This window comes from Ambystoma mexicanum, chromosome 4p (genome assembly GCF_040938575.1).
Source record: "Ambystoma mexicanum isolate Mex_15411 chromosome 4p, UKY_AmexF1_1, whole genome shotgun sequence".
In the NCBI taxonomy this organism is placed as follows: Eukaryota; Metazoa; Chordata; class Amphibia; order Caudata; family Ambystomatidae; genus Ambystoma; species Ambystoma mexicanum.
This window is the reverse complement of record NC_090927.1, coordinates 75,797,131-75,820,340: the sequence shown is the minus strand read 5'-3', so window position 1 is coordinate 75,820,340 and position 23,210 is coordinate 75,797,131. Positions and strand designations below refer to the sequence as shown.

Sequence of the window (23,210 nt, the reverse complement as noted above, 5' to 3'; positions counted from 1 at the left end):
ATCCAAGCAAGGATTTAATGTTTCTCTGTGAATGATGTGGGACTAAAATGAATGTTTACTCACATATTTGGACATATGACATGTCACCATACGTGATGCACTCGTCATGGGTGTTGTGAAATTGTGCATTTGGAAGCCTGTCTAGATGTCGTGTGAACAGTGAAATTGGAATGTGAGCTGCAGGTAGATTATTCGGTCGCTTGCAGTTTGGTGGCAGAAAGTGAATGTGAAATTATAAGGGCATGAATGACCACGGGGATCTGCTTAAAATTAAATCTCTGCTCTCGTGGATCCCATGAGTGACATCATAGGATGTGAAACTTGAGTAAAATTGAAAATGTATATAATGATAAATAACGGAAATGGATTTTGGCTCTACCGGTTGCCGTGTCGGGTGAGCAGGCGCTTTGGTTCTCTCTTGTTTGGTGGTAATAGCATCAGTTTCCATTTCATTAGGAAGGTGAGTGCAATGAGGATGGCAAGTTCAATGTTGCTTGCTTCTGCTTTGCCTACCGAGCACTAAGGAGACTATACTGGCAATGCTGTCAAAGATATCTTGGCAACTGCTCATTGGATGGTTCAAGGTTTATGATTAATTGTGAATTCATCTATATTCTACCAAGAATTGAGTAGCACAGAGAGACAATATTTGGTTATTTACCTCCCTATGATTTTTCGTGACTGGATTTGTCATTTAATTAGGAATCCTTTCTTGAAAGTTGTTCTCTTTGTAAAGCCACCATAAAAATTATTCCCACTAATGTGAAATTTACGTGAGGTGTAACATGTTTACACAATCGTTTGTTTGGTGGCATATAAAATGCTTAGAAATCAAGGAATTCATAAAATAATCATGGAGAAGTAAAGTGCAGATATTGGTTATCAAATCTACAACAAAACACCAGATTGATTGATGTTATGACGAAAGCCAAGACATTTTGAATTATTTAGCTGTACGCAGAAGCTAGCTAGCTGTTGCAATACAAATATGTTGTTTTCCTTTTGTTCTATATGTACACATATATATATATGTAAAAAGGTTTTTTCTTGTTCACTTTCAGGTATATTCACCTTAGTGGATTAAAAACAATATTGGTCCTTCTAGGCCTTGTGACATTCAGATCATGTAAGCGCAGCAGCAAGAAGGGAGGGGGAGAGGAGAGGGGAGAGCAAGGGCAGGAGGTCCAGGGGTTAGGCAAGTGCTATGTGGAGCCCAGGAGGGAAAGTGCCAGAGGGTCTTGTTTGTTTATTTATAAAGTGCACCTAACCCTTGGGTATCTGGGCGCAGTGCTTAAGTTACATTTGTACAAGGTTATAATAGTAGGAGACAGTAATACAGAAAATGATACAGTGAGAATATGTACAGGCATTGGGTAGACACATATAAAACAATGGCCCTCATTACGACCCTTGCGGAATTCGGAAAACAATGGCGGAAATGCAATACCGCCATCGAATAGCGCTCGGTGCGACTATGACCCGTCACCGCAAAGTACGAAGCCATTAGCGACACCGTAGTGAACGCCAACGCTAACTGCACCAAGCACGCGCGCGCGCCATGCCAAACCGCAAACACCACCATGGCGCAAGGGTACGCCAATTCCGACCCTAGCGGACATGTACCTAACGCCATCAAGCATGGCGGAATGTACCATTCCGCCATGGTGAGAAGTACGGCATCGCGAATCAACCGTAAACGGCCCCACTGAGTGCCTGTACACCGCTCCCTGGCCACAAAGTACAACTCCCCGTAGGTGCAATGAAGTCACAATGCAACCATTGAAATGTACAAGTCACCCATGCATGCCAACGAACAAAAGAAACACAACAGGGGCCAATGGGAGCTGCAGGGCACAGATGGCACGAATACAGAAGCCATCCCAATGGACATGACCACAGTCCCCCACCAAGAAACGCACGCAAACACAGGCACCTGTGACCAGCAATATTCCGAGAATCACATCATTCCACCAGTCCACCTGGCTGACCGGCATCTGTTACACAAAACCCAATCCCCCGCCCCTGAGCATGACAACATTCAAACTGTCATATTGGCAGCCCCCATCCCTGACCTCACGGGCTTCGTAGGCAAACGCGCCCAGTACAGTACCACGCAACTAAACTCCGAAGCTGGAACCCAATGCAGATCTCCTCACAATACATCGCCCCCCAAATAGGCATATGCCACATCACTTGCAAAGAAGAACGCTACACGGGCCAAATCAGAATAGAAATTTAATGCACATCAAAATCACCAAGCCCATACAGCCATCAGGCCATGAACTCCAAAACACTTTTCACCATTGTGGGCTGCATCCGCAAGAAATGACCAGCCACTACTTGTGTGACGCCCTGTTCCCTCATGGTACACAGAGCCACATTCACGTACGAAAAGGCAACATGGAAGCGCACAGAACCGCAGGGCCGTCCCAATGGGGAGGCACTAGTCCAGCTGAAAGGCCGAAATGTTGCTCCGAGCCACCAGTACTGCGTAAGGGCATGTGGGCCATTGGCGATCGTCCCATAAGATCGTAATGCTGCTCCACTGATTAACACGAAGCAGCAGGTGTCGGGAGTAAAACCCATCTGCAGGAGTGGCATACAGATGGCAGTGGCAAAAGGGGAGGAGATACCTGTCAACCAAAAGAAAAGAAAAAGAACAGAATGGCCATCAGAACTACATTCGAACAACTCACTTCAATGATCACACTAAATCCACAGCCATATGCATGCTAGCCCACTCCAAAGGATCATCACCACCCCAAAACCACTTGCGACTCATAACCATCTATATCGAGGTGCAAACACCATCACAAACGAGTGTACCTGTGCATGCGTCTGTCAAAACAGAATCCATCAGATGGGAATGTTAACGTGCATGGACACAAGTGTCTGAGGGCGCGTCGAGACAGGGAGGGCTCAACAAGGCCAGATAGACGATGGTCCCACTATGGCAGCCCTGCATCACATAGCGTAGGGGAGGCGGACAGATCCCAAGAAGCCCTGTACATGGCAAACTCTGTATCAAATCACCTGCCCATGCATCCATTCATCATTCCCTCATCCCGGGATTAAAACGCCTGAATATTTACTCACATAACATTAGAAATATCCATTGAGTCTGTGCGTTATGCAGCCTGCAAAATCCACAGTGCCCCAGCCCGTAATTCCAGTGTAGTGAAGTAACATGTATTTGGGAACGTCCGGCCTCATCGCCCACGTCGCTATTGCGCATCCCAAACTATTCATATCAATCATTGCATCCTCGCCATGGCCCCTGTCTCAAGGACATTGAACAATAGTACGTTATATTTGCAGTCAGACCTGTGGGCATTTCCTCGCTGCTAGCTGAAAACCGAAAGCGCCGCCCTTTGAATTCCTCATTTGCAACATCACGTCGAAGAGGCATCTGTGGCCGTTTGAAATCACTAATTATTCCATCGAGTGCGGCTGTGTGTGAAAATGGCAACTGCCTTCACCCACAAATGGGACGCCCCGCCCGTCGTTGCAACTCGGTACAGTGATGCATGAGGGCCCACCGTTACTCGAGTACTACGTTCCACTGACCCTTCACAAGTCTGTTCGCGACTGCACAGATAGTATGTGAAACAATGGGACCACAGCAGGATGAACATATCAACCAATCTTACACCGCCATCGGGTACAAATACATGATTGCAATAGCAAGATGCCATTCCCCGAATTGCAGCGTTGTGCGCGGGACGTGCTCGGCCAAAGGGGAGAGCAGTTTGCACAGGTGGAATTAATCACCACAGGTGGAGGCCATACAGCCTGAAAACACATAAATTGCACAGCCAGTCTCCTCCCACAACCACACCGAAATGCTACCGGCAGGACTCGCGATGTTGGCCCTGGGGGACCTGATAGCACTGCAAGTACTCCAACTCCAAGAAGAAGACGAACACCAACTACAACCGGCCGCACGGAGGAGACGCAGGAGGAGGAGGAGGCCAAGGCAGGGCCAGCAAGGGCCGCCAGCACAGCCACTACCACCACGCAGGCAGCCCGCAATCCCACGCCTCCGAGCACATCCGTTCAACCTCACTGATGAGCAGATCCACACCCTCTACCGTCTGGACCGGGACACCATAGCCGCCATTGTGGACATGACACAGGCTGACCTTGTCAGCATGATAGATAGCCCAACCGCCATCCCACCCCTACTGAAGGTGGTGTCTGTACTCCACTTCCTGGCCACAGGCACCTACCAGCACACAGTCGGACAGTTGCATGGCATTTCTCAGCCACTGTTCTCACGAACACTATTGCAAGTGCTCGATGCCCTCCTGCAGCACGCAGACGACTACATCTCTCTACCACGCTCGGAGCAGGAAATTACCAACACAAAAGTGGGATTCCATGCACTTGCCGGCATACCGGGTTGCATTGGTGCCATCGACTGCACCCATGTGGAATTGGTCATCCCACATGCCATGGAGGCCCAGTACCGCAACCGAAAACAATTTCATTCTCTGAATGTACAAATGGTGTGTGACTCCAACAGGATCATTACACATTGTTGTGCCCGATTCCCTGGATCAACCCATGATTCTATGGTCTTGAGGAACTCTACAATACCACGCTACATGGAGCGACACGCAGGGAACAGATCCTGGCTACTCGGTGAGTCTCATTACATGCATGATAATGTGGGGTATGTGATTCGGCAATGACCTGGCAGGAAGGGGGGGGGTGTGCGTACGTAGCAATGGCATTCCACATCATACGTTTCTCGTCCACATACAGGTGATGCTGGATATCCACTGAAGAGATGGCTCCTCACACCAGTCCGGAACCCACGGGACCAGCATGAGGAGGACTACAACCATGCCCACTCACGTACCCGTGTAGTCATTGAACAGGCATTCGGCCTACTGAAGGGTCGTTTCCGCTGCCTCAGCAGGTCTGGCGGGGCACTCCTGTACCGCCATGAGAAGGTTGCAAAGATGGTGATGGCATGTGTCATGCTCCACAACATGTGCGTACGTAGAAATGTGCCCATGCCCCCTGACGCAGAACTGCAAGCACCTGATGATGGTCATGATGAGGGTGGGGATGTGGCAGCACCTCATGGAGTCTGCGAGGCACCGGAGGGCCGTGACATTCGTCAGCATCTCATTGATGTATGCTTCTAGCACTCACGCCTGGTGGCTGATACATGGACACGGGACTCGTGGCACTGTGTGTGTCTGGGACATGCACAATATGGACTGTACGCCTATGATGGCCTAGTACACAAAGATCAATGTCCACACATCTCATTGGTTGATCGTGCACTGTTTATGGCATATGTGATATCATGTTGTACACCCTATCGACCCGCCACCCAAGTGAGCCCAACACACCCCCTCCACCCTCCTACCTCCCCCCCGAACACCAGTGTCCAAAGATGCTCATTGTCAGTGGGCAGTCGCTATTGCAAGCCCCCTCTGCGGGTATCAGGGGCACCCCTGCCTGTGGAGCGCAGGTTCCTCCCAGATCTACGTTGGGGGCTGCCCTGGACGGAACTTGCAACGGATGATGTCTCTGCCTGCTCACGTCCATGCATGTCCCTAAGGGTTTGCGAGAGCTCAGTGAGCACACGGCGCACTGCGGCAAGTTCGGCACATACGTCCTTGGACGTCGCATGCAGTTCCCCCCTCAGGCTCTCGGTGCATCTCTCCATTTGGACTCCCAGGCTCTCGGTGCTACTCTCCATTTGTGCCCTTAGTGTCTCTGTACCTCTCTCCATTTCTGCCCTAAGTGTCTCAGTTGATGTTTCTATGTCTGCCTTAGTGCCCCCACATTCATCGGCATGGTCCTTGAGGAGCGTGGCCAGTTGCTGCTGTTGCACGATTAACTGGTCGAGGGACTGTTGCCTCTGCTGGGCCATGGCCATTTGCGGGGGTGTCACAGAGGGGCTGTTGTCCTCATGTTGCCTTGCCACAGGGCTTGTGGGGGATGGCCAGTCGTCGTCTTGTGGGTGCCCCTGCGTGGTATCCTCATGTTGTACGGGATGGGACAGACAGGGGGATTGGGACAGGTCATGGATGGATCTGACTTCGACATCCCCGTCTTCTGTGTCGGAGCATGCTGCCATCAATGGGGTGTCACCTATGGTGCTGCTGCCACCAGAGGCAGTGCCTTCTGTGGCATCCGTTGGGGGGACCTGTGGTGGTGGTGTTGTGGGCATGCTGGCTGCTGGGGTGCCTGTTGATGTTCCCTCCTCTGTGCTGCCACCTGATTTGTGCTGCTGCCGTGTCTTGATGCGTGCAGCTGAGGTGGAGGGTCTTTGGCCGTTGGTCTTGGCCCTCTTTGCAGGTGTGCTGGTAGGGGTGTCCTGAAGCTCGTCGTTTGGATCGGACCCTGTGGTGGAGTAAAGGAGGGCGAGGGTTATTGATGGGTCTGTGGGAATTGGAATGGCATTGTATCACATGCATTGGGGTGGTACCTGAGGGTGATTTGGGTCGGGGCCTTGGAGGTGCTTTCATTTGTGTGTGGAGTGAGGGTGCAGTTGTTTGGCAGCCTGCAGTTAGGGTGTGCCTGCTGCACGTGTAGTGCGTGTTTTAGGGGTTTTTAATTATTTATGTATTTATTGTGGGTTTTAACGTGCGCTATCAGGCCGATGTGTGTGGACGTTCTCCTGGACATGTGTTTCTGTTGCACTATGTGGACGCATGGTACTTCACATGGATGGACTTTGTGGATTTGGCATTGTTTTATTTGGCCCACCTACCTGAATCTTCAGATGTCTGCACTCCTTTCTCCATCCCTCCGACTCCCTCTATGCTCTCCATTCCGATGGTGGAGGCACAGATTTCTTCCCAGGGGGTCAACTTGATGGGTGATTCAGGACCTCCCCCGGTGGCTGTGGCAATGTTGCGGTTGGCAGAGAGTATGCTGCGGACGCGTATCCGCAGGTCGTCCCATCGCTTGCGGCATTGCTGTGGGGTGCGGGGTGCGGTCCCCACCGCACTTACCCGCTGTGCCACCAGAGCCCATATGGCCTTCTTGTTTGCAAGTGCCGTCCTGGTCATTTGCGTGCAGAAGACGACGGCAGCATTCTCCTGGAGGGTCTCTGTTAGCACGGTGAGTTCCTCACGGGAGAAGTGGACCTGCCGCTTGCTGTCGCACGCTTTCTTCGCTACTTTTCCCATTTTTCTTGGTTTCGCTAGGGTGGATGACGGGTTGGGGTGTGTTTCAGGGTAGTGATTTTAGTGGTTGTGTGGTTTTAGTGGTTTTATAGGTGTACGGCGGGATGTTTCCCGTTCCGGGCCCATGTTTTAACTTCCGTTTCCGTATATTTCCGGTCACCGTACTTTCCGGTAGGCGCACACTGCGGTGTCCGCTGTGATGGGTGGCGGTATTGCACCTAAGGCGCCGTACGGCGGCGGTGTGGGCCGTTTTGGGGTCATTTCCGCCATCGCGGACTTTGCACTTCCGCCATGCCGTGGTGCTCGTGCCCGATGGGTCGGAATGGGCCGCACTTTGCTCCTTCGTGCAATGGCGGAAACGCTATTTACGCTGTGGCGGTCCGGTCAGTCACTTTCCGCCAGGGTCGTAATGAGGGCCAATGTCAGTTAGATAAGTATGAGCATACCAGTTCGATAGGTGAAGCAAGGTATCAGGCGGTTAACTGATCTCCTGAGCGGACAGACACATTTTTACATTTATCCTGAATTGGGAGAATGATGGTTCTGCTCTAAGAGCGGTTGTTAATGAGTTCCATAGTTTGGAAGCTAGGACAGGGAAGCTGCTGCCTCCTGATTTCTGAAGGTTGTACCAAGGGCCTCTAAAACAGTGTAGTTGTGCTGATCTAGTAGGTCGTCAGATTGGCTTTTGGAGAATTTGCATGTCAAATAAGTGGGTGCTGAGTTAGACAGAAACTTGTGGGTGAGAGTCAAAGTTTTGAATGAGATTCTGTTCTTGACAGATAGCCAGCAGGAATAGCGCCTAGTTTCCGATATGTGGTGAGATCTAGGTGTGTTGATAGCTTCTCTGAGAGCATTGTTTTGCAAGACCTGAAGCTTATTTAAATTTCGTTTATTGGTTCCTAGATAGCGCATTCCAGTAATCCAGTTTGGATTAGACAAGTGCTCAAGCTAACATGGAGATACTTGTAGGTGAGAGGTAGGGTCTACAGACGTTTATTAATTTGCATGTGTAAGCTGTGGCAGAGGCTGTCGCGTTCATTTGTTTGGTCAAGGTTAAGGATGGATCAAGGTAGAAACCGAGAGTTTTGACATCTTCAGCGACCAGGATGTTGATGCTGTCTATGGTAAATGAAAAATATGGATGAGGACTTGGGTCTCAGCTGCATAGTTAGTGTAGGTGACACCCAAGAGGTCCAGATCATCAAACAAGGGTTTAGTAAATATACTATATAGCGTTGGTGACACGCAAGACCCTTGTGGTACTCCGCACATCACCAGTGCTGGGTCAGCCGATGCAGTGGGAGAGAATACTCTCATTGTTCCATTATCCAGAAAGGATTGTAGCCAAGCTGTGGCTTTCCCAGAGAAATAAGCTGATGAAATAAGATGGTTGCACAAGACTTTATGACTGACGAGATCGAAGGCCGCAGATAAATCTAGCAGCATGAGGAGCGTTATGTTGCCCTTATCTATATGGTCATCTATTTGCATTTTCAAGTCTATAAGCGTGATTTCTGTACCGTGCCTTGGTCTAGAACCCTGATTGCTGAAGGCCTAGTAGATTATTTGTTTCTAGGTGGGCCTGTATTTGAAGATGGGCTGCCCTATCAAGAATTTTCAGCAGGAAAGGCACTGTGGTGATGGGCATCTAGTTTGTGGGTATTTCGGGGCAAGGTTTGGTTTCTTTAACAGAGGGAGGACCCACGCATCTTTCAGGTTGGTGGGGACCGTACTGGTTTCAAAGGAGGAATTTATAAATGATGTGATAGCAGGTGCAAGTTCTTTTGCTGCTTCTTTAATGATGGTAGCAGGGCATATATCGCCCTGACATTTGGATGGTTTCAGTCTAGATATTATGTTTTCAACTTCGGTAATAGATAAGGGGGTGAATTTGAAGAGGCTGCATGGTTTCCCCGTTGGATGCTGAGACTTATGGAGGCCTAGGTTAGGGCTGATGCTCAGTTTTTTCATTTTCAATTTTTGGTTGGAGCATCGATATTTTAACGAGTAGTGCTGCTTGTATCTTCGTATACCAAGTCTTGTCTTTGGAGCAAGTTTGAGAGCATGGCGTGGGCAATTCAAGCTCTGTAAGGATCGTGAATAGCTCTTTAGAGCCAGATTTTGTATTGGCGATTCTGTTGTTATAGGTTTCACTTTTGGTTTGAGCGATGGGTAACTTGTAGCAGTTTGCAGCTTTTGAAAGTGTCTTTGTTGGTGACTGATGGGTGGTTTTTCCATGTGGTTTCAACATTTCTTTTGTTATTGCGTAAAATTTTAAGATTAGGGGTGAACCAATTATTCAGGTGATGTTGAGGCTTGGCGTTCCGTAGTTTCAGTGGGGCTATAGTATCAATGGCTTGACGTAGTGCTCTGTTGTAGAGCTCTACACAAGTCGATAGGGCAGAGTGGCAGAAGTGACATTTAATAGTGAAGGCCAGTTCAGCAACAGTCTGGTGTTGTGTATCGGCATGACTTGCCAGTACAACGTATTAGATTAGTTTTCTGGCATGGTAGGTAGCTGCATGCGTGAATGTTTAAGGAACGGCAGTTATACGAGAAAGCTTGTTAATGATCTTAGACTAGTAATGTTAACATAATATAAGAGCATAGATTCAGGTCTAGAATACAGCTGACCGCTAGCGGACAGGGGTTGGTACCCCGACTCAAGCACAGATAGCTGATAGTGATAGGTAGTCAATGGGAGCACACTGCCTAACAAGATGTACAAAGTGTATATGTCATTTTAGCATGTACAAGTTGTAGCAATGTTACAATAGTCTATAACAAGTAGCATAGACTGGTAAGATTTAGCAGAATGCACAGCATATTATAAGAGCATATTTCAAAGTAAGGAATACATCGGATAGAAAAAGACAGTGATTAATATCATAACACTGACGTTGTGATCCAGCTAGGATGAAACATTCAGAAAACGAAAGATGCCTAGCAAATAATGCAGTATGTGGGAAATAACAAGCAAAATAGCAGATATGCGGTTGCCGGACACAATGATTGTAAGGCTGCATCGATTCTATGTACACCTGAAAAAGTAGGTAGGTAATCTGCGAGCTTAGCAGAACATGTACGTAACATGGACTGTAGGCATGGGGAGACCTCTTGTCAACAGTTCATCACAAAGTTACAGTACATAGGGGTAGAGTGTGGGTCGTCTGCTGAGTATCTCAAGCTTGGTTCAGCACGCGCCGTGCACTTCCAGTGCAATGAGATGCTATCAGAGTATGGTGCGTAGATGGATCTGCCTTAGGTTGGGTGAGTTCAGGTTATTTGAGTGCTGCACAAGTGAGGCTTACCTCGATTGTGTTGTTGATGGCTACTTAACGTACGGCGAGGTCAGCAGAAGCAGCGTGACCAGCCCGACGGCTCCGGTGGACCACAGACAGGCCCTTGTGCTGAGGCCCTTAGGAGCAGGACCCGCTCATGGCTGACGGGATCATAGTCTAGTGTGGGGAAGGGGATGGGCCGGGGGTGAGGTTGCCAACCCTCCAGTCTGGTCAGGGAGGGACCCGGAAGGGCAGTGCTAGGTTGGGAGGGTGCTGAGGCAGATTGAACGAGGGGAGCCTGGTGCCCTGTAAGACTCATAAGGGACCAGGCTGCCATTCAAAGTAGACGGGGGGATCAGCACGGGAGGGCGAGAGGAATGAAAGAGTTTGAATATAGAAATCATCCCCGCGTGGGGGAGCAGACATGGCTGGTAACGGCCTTTCAAACCCATTTCTAGACAGGCCCGAACAAAGCGGGGTAAGTGGGGAGGGAGGGAAGAGGGTGGGGAAAGAGAACAGTATCTCATGCAGGGGAGTGGGGACTCAGTGAGGCAACAGGGAGAGACTCCCTGTTGCCTCCCAACAATCAAGATGGTGCCACCCAGGAATGGGCCTCTAGTGGCTGGAAACAGTGGGCGGTACACAGTGTATTTTCGCCCATTGTTCCAGCTGCCTGATTGGCTGAGAGGCCACTTCAGGTGAAAATGGGTGTGAATGTTTGTCAAATGTATGTGAGAATGTTTCTTTTGGATTAATGCTTTTGTATATTTTAGAAACACAGGCACTTTGGGAAAACGGAGCAGGTACTGATTTGTATGTATAATTTATACACTATTTAATATTATTTGTATCTGGAGGGCCATATATTCATTGCAGTGAAACTGGATTAGGTATGCTTGGTTGAAACAAATGAGTAGGTTTTCAATGGGAACTATTAAAGAAAGATCAAGGCATGTCGTTAGGGCATGCCAAGGGCAGCACAGAGCATATGAAGCAGCCACTAGCCATGCCCGGTGCCAATTTGCCCACAGCCTTGCCTTCAGCCATGCCTCGTTCATCCCAGTGCCCTTGGTGGTCTGCAAACTACTATGCAGGGTTTAAACATAAGAGCATCCATTCCCTGTGCCAAACTCAGAACATGGCAGCCTCCATTACCTGTCTGATGGGACACCTCACCCTCTGGGCACGGGATACAGCCAAAGCAGCAGACCTGTTTACCTGGTAACATTAGTTTCTGATATCCAGGCAGGCACGGCTCACTGCACCTGGACTGCGGCGGTGTCTGTCAGGTAAGAGATGAAACAGTTAAATCAAGCTATGAAAAGCAACTTTTCTGGAAATAAGCAGTTTAAAATACCACTTTATAAACATCAGCAACATCTTTCTCAATCACTTTGGAAAGGTATGGTAAGACAGTACAATTTCTTAACTTTCCCTGATAGAATGTGTCACTGCCAGCACTGTTTCAGCTTCTTGAACATTTGCAGACATTGCAATGTGCTGAAAGTGGGCAATGATCCTTCATGTGGGTCTTGCTATTCAGAGTTGGTGGAATTTTACAGGTTTGGTTGATGATTGGTGGCAGTCAGGGTTGAATTGCATGTGTGCATTAGATGTATCTTGATTGATGACAGTGATGCGTAAGTCTGGGGCGAACCTCCACCCATTCGCGGCATGAACTGAATATGCGCCTCTGTATTCACAGTTCCTGCCGGACCCACCAGCTGCCAATAATGGGGTCCAAACTCGTTCCATGCGTTCTAACACACAAAGTCCATTTTGCGGGCATATCTGGCTCACTGAATCATCTGGCAAGATGCTGTATGCTCTCAGAGGCTCACAATCCCTGTAAAAGCACCATATCACTTTAGCTTCCTCTTAGGCTGGTGGAGCTGGTTCTTACAGGGAAAGGCTATCATTTGTGTTTTAGGGGCATTTTGCTACCTGTTGAGGAGTTTAGTGCTCTTTCTTGCTAGTGGAATAGGTTTGAGTGCGTTTTGATCTCAAGGCGCCCCTTTTTGTCTGTTGTGTGTTTATTATACTCCATTTCTCACTCATCCTTCCTTTTTTTTAACCAGACTTTCCCCTTTTCTTACCCACAAGATTTAAAAAAGAAAATTAAGCACCTTTCCCTTTCATATTCCTAATTCCATTTGTTTTTGTGTTTGTCCTGCTAGGCCTCGTGTGACTTGTTCCAGTTGTTTCCCTTACTTAGACTTCAGGCTCCAAAAATACTCAAAAGATAATAGTAAACTGTTCCCTTATTTATTCACGCTTTTTTGTGAAACCTAAAACCTTCTCATTTGTTTGTGATCTGAGAATTCTTCCTGTTCGAGTGACTTTGTTTGCTGTTGTCTGTCCTCTTTCAGTCTTGTGGTTCTTAAGAATACCCAATCCTACAAGAAATAAGAGCCATTGGCTGATCACTGCGGTAAGTGTGCTGATCTAGTCTCTATTATACCTTACTATTTGTGTGATTTTCACTCCCTGTTCGAACCATTTCAGAACACCAAGCTAATAACACAATACTTTCTCTCTACAGCATGGGGCTTTAATTCATGTTCTATTTCACGTTTTTCACGTTTGGTAACAATATCAGTTTGTATTTGTATTTATTTTTATTTGTAAAGCGCGACCAGACCCGAGGACATCAGGGTGCTGAGACTTACATGTTGCACATGCATGAATATACAGAAAATGTTACAAGTTACATGCGATCTATATTAAAGTTACGTGTGAATTATATTACAGTATTACAAGGTTACATAAGTATTATATTACAACGGCTGAAAAATGGGCAGTATGGTACTGGGAATAGGTTAAGGCAGGCAGATTGAAGAAAACTAAATAAAATGTTTACGCGAATGATACACAGTAGCAGTTAAAAATTAGGCAGTTCGTGACATGTAGACAGTAAATAGTTGCATATGATGCTGCTATATAACGATCAGATGTAGTACAGGATAGTTTATACATTGATTAGGTTCTGGTCCTGTTTGGAGAACCAGACTTTTATTTTGCTGCGGAATAGTGAGAAGGAAGGTTCCTTTCTTATGGAGATAGGTAGAGCATTCCATTCTTTTGAAGCCACTACTGGGAAGCCTGCTCCTCCCGCACATTGTTGGATGAAACATGGAATGTTGACGCAATGTGATGCGATTCTGGTTGGTCGCATTGTATTGTGACGTGAGAAAGTATCACAGAGATATATGGGTGCCTGGTTATTGAGGCACTTGTGGGTGAGTGAAAGAGATTTAAGATCTATTCTTTGCTTAATATTAAGCCAGTGTATGCTCTGTCTTATTGCAGTGATATGCTGTTGCCTTGGAATATTGCAGGCTGATCTAATTGCAATATTTTGCATAACTTGCAATTTGTTCATATTATGTTGGGTTGTGCCCAAGTAGAGTGCATTGCAATAGTCTAGTTTAGATAAGACTAAAGCTCTTGCTAGGGAAATGCAGTTAGTAGTGGTTAGGTAGGGACGGCAGGCTGTGATGAGCTTGCAACTATAGGCGGTAGATGAAGCTAAGGCATTAGTTTGTCTTGTGAGTGAGAGTGCTGAGTCAATGTAAATTCCTAAGGTTTTCACATCATTGGCTACTTAAATAACATTGCCGTCGATGTTGAAGGATTTAAAGAGGGTCCCTAATTTATTCAGTTTGTAGGGAGAGCCAAGGAAGAGTAAATCAGTTTTGTCGTCGTTTAGACATAAACCGTGCTTAGCCATCCATAATTGTATCGTATTGTAGATGTTGTTAAGCGTTTTACTGTCTGCAGCATAGTCACTAGTTATAGGGATGATTATCTGGGTGTCGTCCGTGTAATTAGTATACGTGTCACCCAGATAATGAAGTATATCAAATAGGGGTTTGGTGAATACATTGTAGAGAGTAGGGGACATGCATGAGCCTTGTGGGACTCCACAAGTAACTGGTGATGGTGAGGCAGATGCTGCGGGTGCAAACACCCTCATATATCGGTTGCTAAGGAAGGATTTAATCGAAATATTGGCTTTCTCCGAGAAATGTGCAGCTGATGAGTTGTTTACATAGAATTTCGTGGTTCACCAAATCAAAGGTAGCTGATAGGTCAAGTAGTAATAGTAGGGCAGATTTACCTTTATCTTTTAAGATCTGAATTTGTGTCTTTAAGTCAATGAGCGCTGTTTAAATCATGCTTCTAGGTCTAAATCCTGACTGTCTTAATCCTGCAGATTGTTTGTTTCTAGATACTGCTGTATCTAGATGTATGCTGCACGGTCAAGTATTTTTAATAGGAAAGGGACAGTAGTGATTGGTCTAAAGTTAGAGGGGTTATTTGGATCTAGAGATGTTTTTTTAAGAGTGGGAGTACTCAAGCGTCTTTCAAGTTAGTAGCTACATTGTTAGTAAAATTAAGCATTAATAAATGATGTAATGAAAGTGGCAAGTGCATTAGCTGCCTCCTTAATAAGCGAGGCTGGGCGATGTCAACCTTTCAATTAGACGGTTTGAGTTCAAGTATGATTGTTTCTACTTCTTTAGTAGAGAAGGGCTTGAGGTTAAATTGAGGCATATTGGTAGAGGGCGGCGCGGGCACATTTTTTGGGATAGCATTGTCGATGAGGGTTTTTTTAGTTTTTATTTTATTTAGAAGCAATGAGATTTTGTCTTGGAGGGCATTCTGTATGTTTGTACACCATGTTGTGTCATTTATACATGAGTCAGGTATAGGGGCAGAAGATTCAAGTTCTTTCATAATATTGAATAATTCTCTAGTGTTGCAGATGGCATTGGCTATACAGTCATTGAAATTATCTTTTTTTGCTTGAATAATGGATAGTTTATAGTGGATTGAGGCTGCTGTGAAATTATCTTCATTGGACTCTGACGGGGAGTATTTCCAGGCGGTTTCCGCAGTTCATTTCTCTTTTCTAAGAGTCTTGAGGTGAGGCGTGTACCATTTTTTAATATGGGCGCATGTTTTGGACTTTTGCATTTTAAGGAGCGCTATAGTGTCAGTGGCCTTGAGAATAGTGTCATTATATAGGTTCACTAATTCAGATGGGTCTGAATGCGAGGTGCTGGGATGTGTGATAGGACATAGTAGCAGTAACAGGTTCTCTAATGCAAGGTTCTGTTTGCTTCTTGTCATCATGGCTGGGGCTTGAGTTTGAGTATTGAGGGAGGCTGTATTGTCAATGGTGAACAAGATGAGGTGATGGTCAGTCCATGCACAAGGAGTATTAGACAATACGTTGATTTTGCAGTTAAGGTCAGCCAGCCAATCTAGTATTCAGCCTTTATTGTGAGTACGGTGGTTTATACGATGTACGAACCCTAGTTCTGACATTGTGTCCTTGATGGCAGTGGCTTTGGAGTCTTTAGGATCATGGAGACCTAGATTAAAGTCACCTAAGATAATAATTTGGGATTTACTTTTAGTATTAGTTGTCAGTAGTGGAGGTGGTGCCGGGCGGTCGGTATATCAAATGCATGGTGATAGTGGATGTGGCTAAGGAGGATCATTTGATAGAGAATAGTTCTGTGGATGGTAAGTGTTGCTTATTGATCATTCTTAATTGGAGCGCTGTTTTGTAGATCAAAACAATACAACCTCCCTTAGAAGTGTTAGCCTCTCTATCTGCACGTAAGATGGTGTAGTTGTCTGGAATAGCCAGAGCTAGTGGAGGCCCTGTTGTGGAATTTAACCAGGTTTCCATAATGGCAATAAAGTCAAGGTCATGGAGAGTAAGGCTTTCAACTATGTCCAAGGCATGTGCTTGGGGGGAAATCTAACGTTAATAAGTCCTGCTTTGATAGTGTTGGTAGTGTTGCAAAGTGATGGTGTTTGTAGTTTGCAGTTAGTATCATTTTTCATCGGTCTCGAGGTAGATGAGTCATTGGGGGTGGTAGCTGTTATGGTAATTTTAGGTATCTGTGTGTGTTGTGTGAAGATCTAGATCCAAGTCTGGAGTTTCTCAGCGTAAGGCCTAATGAGGTAGATCTTGGTAATGGTGAGTATACAGATGCAGAGTAAGGAGTCATAATATCAGTTATGACATTAACTTTAGCTTTAGGCAACTGTGTGAGCTGGCGTGAGAATCTGCTGCCAAGTCTGGAATTTATCAGTAGTGTGTTACATGCTGTGGTAATGTTAGGAAAGGCGGCACATATAGGAGCTGGATGCAAATTCATACTATCATTTATGGGAAATGTAATATGAGGTTCAGTTTTTGAGACATGGTGCAATCCTGTTTTCAGAGTGAGGTCAATGTAGTCTGAGAAATGGATAAGCGGTGGGAGCCTCTGTGGGTTATACGGGTAGACGTTGAGGCATGGGGGGGTCATTACGACCCGGGCGCATAGGGATACCGGGCACCGGTAATGACACCGGTGCCGGTAATCCCTTTGCGCCCTATTCCGAGGTCCCTTTGCGGGTCCTTCCTTAACGCCTGGTTTTAGCAGGCGTTAAGGACGGGACCAGCAAAGGGACTTCAGAGCTAATAACGGTACCGCAATTTACGGTACCGTTATTAGCACCCTCCCCATTCCCATTGAGCCCTATGCAGGCTCAAATGGGAATGGGGATTTAAATTTTCAATGGGGATTTATCGGTCCCGCAAAGGTCGGGCTAGACCGGTAAGTCCCCATTGAACCAGGGCGGATACGGTACCGGTAATGGTGCTAGTCATGGCACTAAAAGTGCCATGACTAGCAGCAACCTTGGAATGAGGCCCACGGTGGTAGGAATTTAGATGGGGGGATATCAGCAGAACGTGGTAGGCTAGATGTCATAGTGAGGTGTATGGTGGGTGAGATGTTAGGCAGGTGAAGTGGGTCATTAGGATGTAAGGTGTCAGTATGAATTGATGATTTGGTCATGATAAGGTGTGTGAGGCCGAGAATGAGGCCTATAAAAAGCATCAATTGAGTATGTGACATGGTTAACATTTAGATTAAGCAATGTGTCCTTAATTAGTCGCTTTGTATAATCATATTAGGAGCAGGTAAATTAAATTGCTCAGTATGTTATGTAAGCGATATTCAATCAACACTACAGCTAAGACAATGCCTAGTCTGGGATGCTGAGGAAAACCCTTATTGATATATTTTTATGTCCAGCTCAGTACTCTGGATGACAAGCCTTGTATAACACCCCCCTCTTAGAATCCCCCTGACCCCACTGAGCCAAGAAGTAGGTTTGTTTTGCAAATTAATAGGTTTATTTGAAAAATTAAACAATATATATGTGTCACACTTTTATAACAAATTAATATCTGATAGTACACTTAGACATATGATGTGGATCCACAATGGGTAATGTTACAGTGGTACACTTGATTACTTAGGAGTAGTATAGAGGATGAGGTAGCTGAAATGCTTTATGGTTTCAAGGAAATGCAAGGTGGAATAAATGCAGTACAGAAAATAAACTGATATGGTTTCACAAGAAATAATATGTTCACTTTTCCCCTGGTGGCAATTCACCCCCCACCCCTATATGCAATGCAAGGAGGTGGAAGTAACACACACAGTCTTCAGGAATACAATCAAATACAATACGGAGTTCGGTCCCCCCCCCCAGCAAGCTTAGACAGCAGGTATTCTTTTTAAAACACAGACCCAAAATGCTTTTAAATGTGATGGCAATGGATGGGAAAATGTGCTAACTGATTTTAATTCCCTCTAGAGATTCCGGGTGAGTGAGAGATGCTTGTTGGTATTAGTTCAGGCTCACTTTAGCAATGCTCTATGAGTTATTACCAGGTTGCAAACGGATTTTAACAAAGGAAGGAATGCAGCTGCTATTTTGACAAGTGGAGAAATTTAGCCAAAATCGCAAATCGTGGTAAATTTTGCGAGTGCGTAAATCGCGATTGCGGTAAACGTATACGGAGTAGGAAGTCGGTTCTACTTAGGTTAAAATAGTTTGGATTAGATTATTTTAACTAAGAGATTGGTTCTGCACAGTTCTGCTAGGTACTCGCAACATAAATTTGAAATAGGCCTCGTCACAGTCTGGTCAGGTTGGACGGGACTTCCGGCGGGTGGTATTGAAGTCCCGGCTATCTGGGTCAGCTCTGCTCTCTGGGTCTGTCAAGCACCAGTTCTGCTCACAATGGTCTGGTTTGTGGTTCTCTCGGGTTCCGGATACAGCACTGCTTTCTGGATACTGCTACCGGTTCTTGCAAAAATTCTTGGCCCGGCTGTTGAATAGTTTGGTTGGTTTTGAGGATGCTGAGGCCTGCTGAGAAGAGTTCTCAGTTTGTGGGTTTAGGCCTCTCTGCTACAAATTCTGGAGTTAATTTCTGCTACAGGTTCTGGAGATTGATGGATTTGAAGTCTGGATCTCTGGATGTGAAGTCGTCGGTCAGCATGCTCTGCAGCAAATGGAATTGAATGTCTCTACCTGTCCCAGCAGTCTCTTTTTATGTGTTTTGGAAAGTGGGTGCGTGCGTTGGTCATAACTAAAACTGGCCCTCTCACTTATCATTGGCCAATTCCTCCTCTCTCCCTTGATTGGGGGGAGGAAATGTGAGTCAGAGTGATGCTGTAGGTTTTATGCAAATTACACACATGTGCGCAAGGAGTATGGACATTAATTGATGAAGTGTCAGATTTTTAACATGCAGACATTTGGAGTGAGACCCTATTTTCTGCTAGCAATCCCCCAGAATACACCACAGGGTCCTAACGCCTCTTAAAACATGCACAGAAAAATCACAAGAATAATGATATTAATTATATAATTCGGACAAGTCCGCACTATGAATTATCCATCTTTTTAAAATTATGCCCTGGCCAAAAAGGGGTGTGGCTTCCCACATCACCGGGTGGAATAACTGGTTTATCCACTTCCCCCAAGCTCTCTCTCACAGGCACTGCCCCTCCCAGTTTCCCCAAAGAGGAAGCCACTTTATGCCCCCCCCAATATAACATTTGCCTGAGTCCAGGACAGGCCTTTGTTCAACTTTCTGCAGTCCCCAGGTCCCCTCCCTTAATTCAATCAGAGAGGTGTCAACTCCTTTTGACAGGGGCAGCAGGATGCAGCATTCAAATTAAACTGACTATTTTTACACATGCAGCTAGAATGCTGATTCTAAGTTCAAAACTATGACATTTCAACAGTTACAAACTATGTGACACTCAAAAGTAGGTCCCTCATTTAATTTAAACATTTCGATTTTAGTGGTTTTCAGTTCAGTTTAACTTAAGCTGCTGACCTCCACAGCTCAGCCAGTTTTGTTATGAACATTGTTTTGGGCTCTTTTTCTTTCCAGATTTTGTATGCACACAAAACTTCATTCTGCCAAATGTCTGCTGGTGTTCAGTGAGATTTTTTAATATCCTGCAATGTTTGAAATAGGCATTTTGAGCTTGCATTCTGAGAAACCAAGGTGATTTCAAAGCGCTTTTTAAGCTAACAGGCACTGCTGTTTTTCCTTTGGCACACATTCCACTCATGGCACCCCTGGCCCATCACGCTCGCACTGGTGGGTGGAAGGTTAGGCAACCATTTTGGTGTGTGCACAAACTGCTCGGGTCTCCTGGATTCTGGCGCACATGTGGGCTTTTTGGCCATCTTGGATTTTCTAAGTCCAAAGCACCAAATGTTGCAGCTTAATGACTCAAACGTGGGTCAATACACCCGACAGTTAGATGAGACATAGGCATACCCAGGCTCCTTAGAGGCGTGTACAACAGTGAGAGTAATGCTTTTGATACAGAAAAGGCTGTGGGTCATGCAGAGTGTGCTATAAATTACAAACAAGCGTAGATAACTTCAGTACAGGCAGGGTTGACATACGTTCGTAGGTACTTAGTAATCGGGCAGTACTAGATACTAACAAAATACAGAACTAAGCATAACATGGTCAATTTACGGAATTAATCACAACAGGTACTGGTAGATATTACATGCACACATAGGTGGAGGGACTTAAGGACAATAGAGAACCATACAGCTCAAGATTGGCTACAGGTTATGGTATAGACAATCATAATTTTGGCAACGTGTAATGAGAAGCCACAGGTGCAGTGTGCCGTTCAAGGGCAGGAGGGAAATGGCCAAGTCGTTAGATATGCAAGTTGCTGCACGGGCAAGCATCGTAACAGCGCGTTGGGTATCTAGATCCCAGGGTTGGGACGCTGGTACTACCTGAGTGCAAGGCAGATGTAATGCACGAATGAGCAGTTACCGGACATGCAAAATAGAGTGCAGATGAGATCCCGATACATACAGTAGGGTAGATAGCATTGGCAGCGCCAATGGTATTTACAAAATGTTGGTGTTGCACAATGATATAGCGATGCAGTACTAACGAATATTGACAACTTGGGGTTGCCGTATATTAAACTGTATGATGGAGATAGAGGGTTTGAGGCAGTTCAAGTAGCTCTGAACACATGAAGTTTGAAGAAGTCTGACCTTTTTGTTGGGAATATTGGATGAATTACCCTTGTAATACATACATTAAATACAAGCAAATGGGCAGGGTTTCTTGCATCTCGCAACTTGCAGCACAGTCAGCTCTGTCAGTCAGCCTTCTTTCTAGGCCTTACTTCGCAGGCCAGTTGACGTCATCCGGCTACTGATGGTTGGCTAAGGCAGGGAGCTGCACCAATCCGCTCGCACCTGCTGGCCAGGCACTTGATGAGGTGAGTCAGTTGCTTGATTACATCATAACACTTTGGGAAGCAACACGCTATATAGTAAATTAATAGCAGGATGGCCTCACATCTGTTTGATTTCACTTTTATTCATGAGTGAGTGGCATGACTTAGTTCATCACATTGAAATCCATAACACTGATTTGGAGTGTCACCAATCTCTGATCCATCCACCACTTCTGTGGTCATGCATTCTAATTTATGGTTTTCTTTGCATTTGTCTCCATTTGACTTCAACCCTCCTTCTCTGACCTGATCTGTGACACATTTTGGTATGTTTTTCAACTTTAATTTTGTAACATAATGTTGATTTTTATGGTTTATGACTTGCTTCAATGTCAAATCCAAAGAATATAATCTGTATCATTCATTTTGATCTAATATATGTTATGCTTTGTTTGTTAACAACCTTTAACAGCCTTGAAAACAACCAGGTGGTCAAAACACGTGTCGGCTGTTCATCCTTGAAAATAAAATTTTGAACTCTATACCATCTGCTTTGTTATAGTGATGTGTTTTGACAGCAGTGTTTAAATTTATAATCGCTGGTGTTTGTGCGCGAGTTCCTTTCCCCAATCCATAATTCATTGTTTATATTTTGCAAACCTTGTGGGAGGTTTGAGGGAATAGACTGCTCACTGCCCCCAATTTCTTGGAGTTATTTGACAATCACTAATGTGAGAGTGGTCGTTAGTGCACACAAATTAGATCGATCCCACATCTTGAATCTCTCAGAAGAGCTGTTCCTTTCTTAGAAAGTATAAGACTGTCTTAATCTACCTCATCTTCCTCAACCAATACTGTAACCACACAGCCTACTTCTTTGGGACACAAAATCCCACCAGCCACTTTGCAAGCAAAAAAATAGGCTGTTGATCTATATCTTTCGAACAGTACTCTGTACATACTGCAACACACCACTTTGCAAGAGGGAGCAATTTCGAAGTGCTTTTGAAGTTGTTATCAAGGAGCATGAGAAACATTGCCCCCTACCTTAGATTTAACATGTGCACAACCGCTTCCCCTGTCCACCATATCTGTGGTTGGTGCCCCTTCCCTCATTTCCCACCCTACCATACTGTCTGGCCTCTACTGCAAATAAAAATAATAAAACAAATAAAACACATTTAAAAAAGGAACTTCCTTTCACAGTTAAAAAATATAACAAAAAAATTAGCTAATAGACTCCATCTACTTTACATTTTTCAGTAAAGTAGTTTCATTCAATATGATTCTCCAGCATGTTCTACTATGCTAATGGGAATAATGGACAATTGTAAACTAGAGAAAAAGAAAAAAGCACCAAACCAATTTTCTGTCTGAAATTCTTATCTCTAGTATACAATAAAGACCATAATCCATTGCCGTTTTTAACTATCCAAAGTCTCTGCATTCCCCTGTCTAGCCCATGCCTTTATTAGAAAGCTTGGATTGCACATGAACACATCACACAAAACAGCCCTTCTACTTTTTTTACTGTTATGTTTGTACTACTCCCTCATAGTCTGCTTTAAACCACTCACACATATATCCACTAATCAGTTAAAAAAACTCAACATATTAAACTTCCACACACCAACTGCCACTTAACAATGTTCTACAAATTCTGTCTTTTGCATACGCATTCCCCATACTTATAACAAAAATTTTACATAGTGCTTCTATACATGCACATATGCATTGTGCAGTGGGAGAAGTGCATAAATAAAAGGAGCAGTACGGATGGGCAAGTGCTCATGGGAGCCCAGGAGGGAAATGCCAAGGGATGCCAAGGTGGGAGGCCACTAACAAGGGTGGGGCACATTTAACCGTAACGTCACTTTATCAAAGATTTTACTGTCAATTGAATAGATTTTTATAAGTGAAAATGTTTTATAATGTTACTTCACTGTAGATAATTTATTACAATACGTCTTTTAACATATATGAACGAACTATAAACCTCCAAGAAACATATTTTTTGCAAAGCATACTAATGTGTATCGTTATCAGCCGCGCATGCTGGGTATGCAAGTTATTGTTCAATTGCCTAGGGAATGAGGCTCTTCCATGACCCCAGTACCACCAAACCACCCCCGTTATCCACTGCACCTACCCAGCATCCTAGTTCACTGTCCACT

At 45.3% G+C, this 23,210-nt stretch overlaps 1 protein-coding gene across 1 annotated transcript in view; it reads right to left on the bottom strand.

Annotated features, from left to right (window-relative positions):
- LOC138452773 (vomeronasal type-2 receptor 26-like) overlaps positions 1 to 23,210 on the bottom strand; it is a gene marked incomplete at its 5' end in the record, with an annotated part of 597,987 nt that overhangs the window by 47,098 nt on the left and 527,679 nt on the right. Inside the window, one exon of the mRNA XM_069605115.1 lies at positions 11,591 to 11,717. Within this exon, the coding sequence (XP_069461216.1) occupies positions 11,591 to 11,717 (127 nt within the window). The remainder of the gene's footprint in view (positions 1 to 11,590; positions 11,718 to 23,210) is intronic.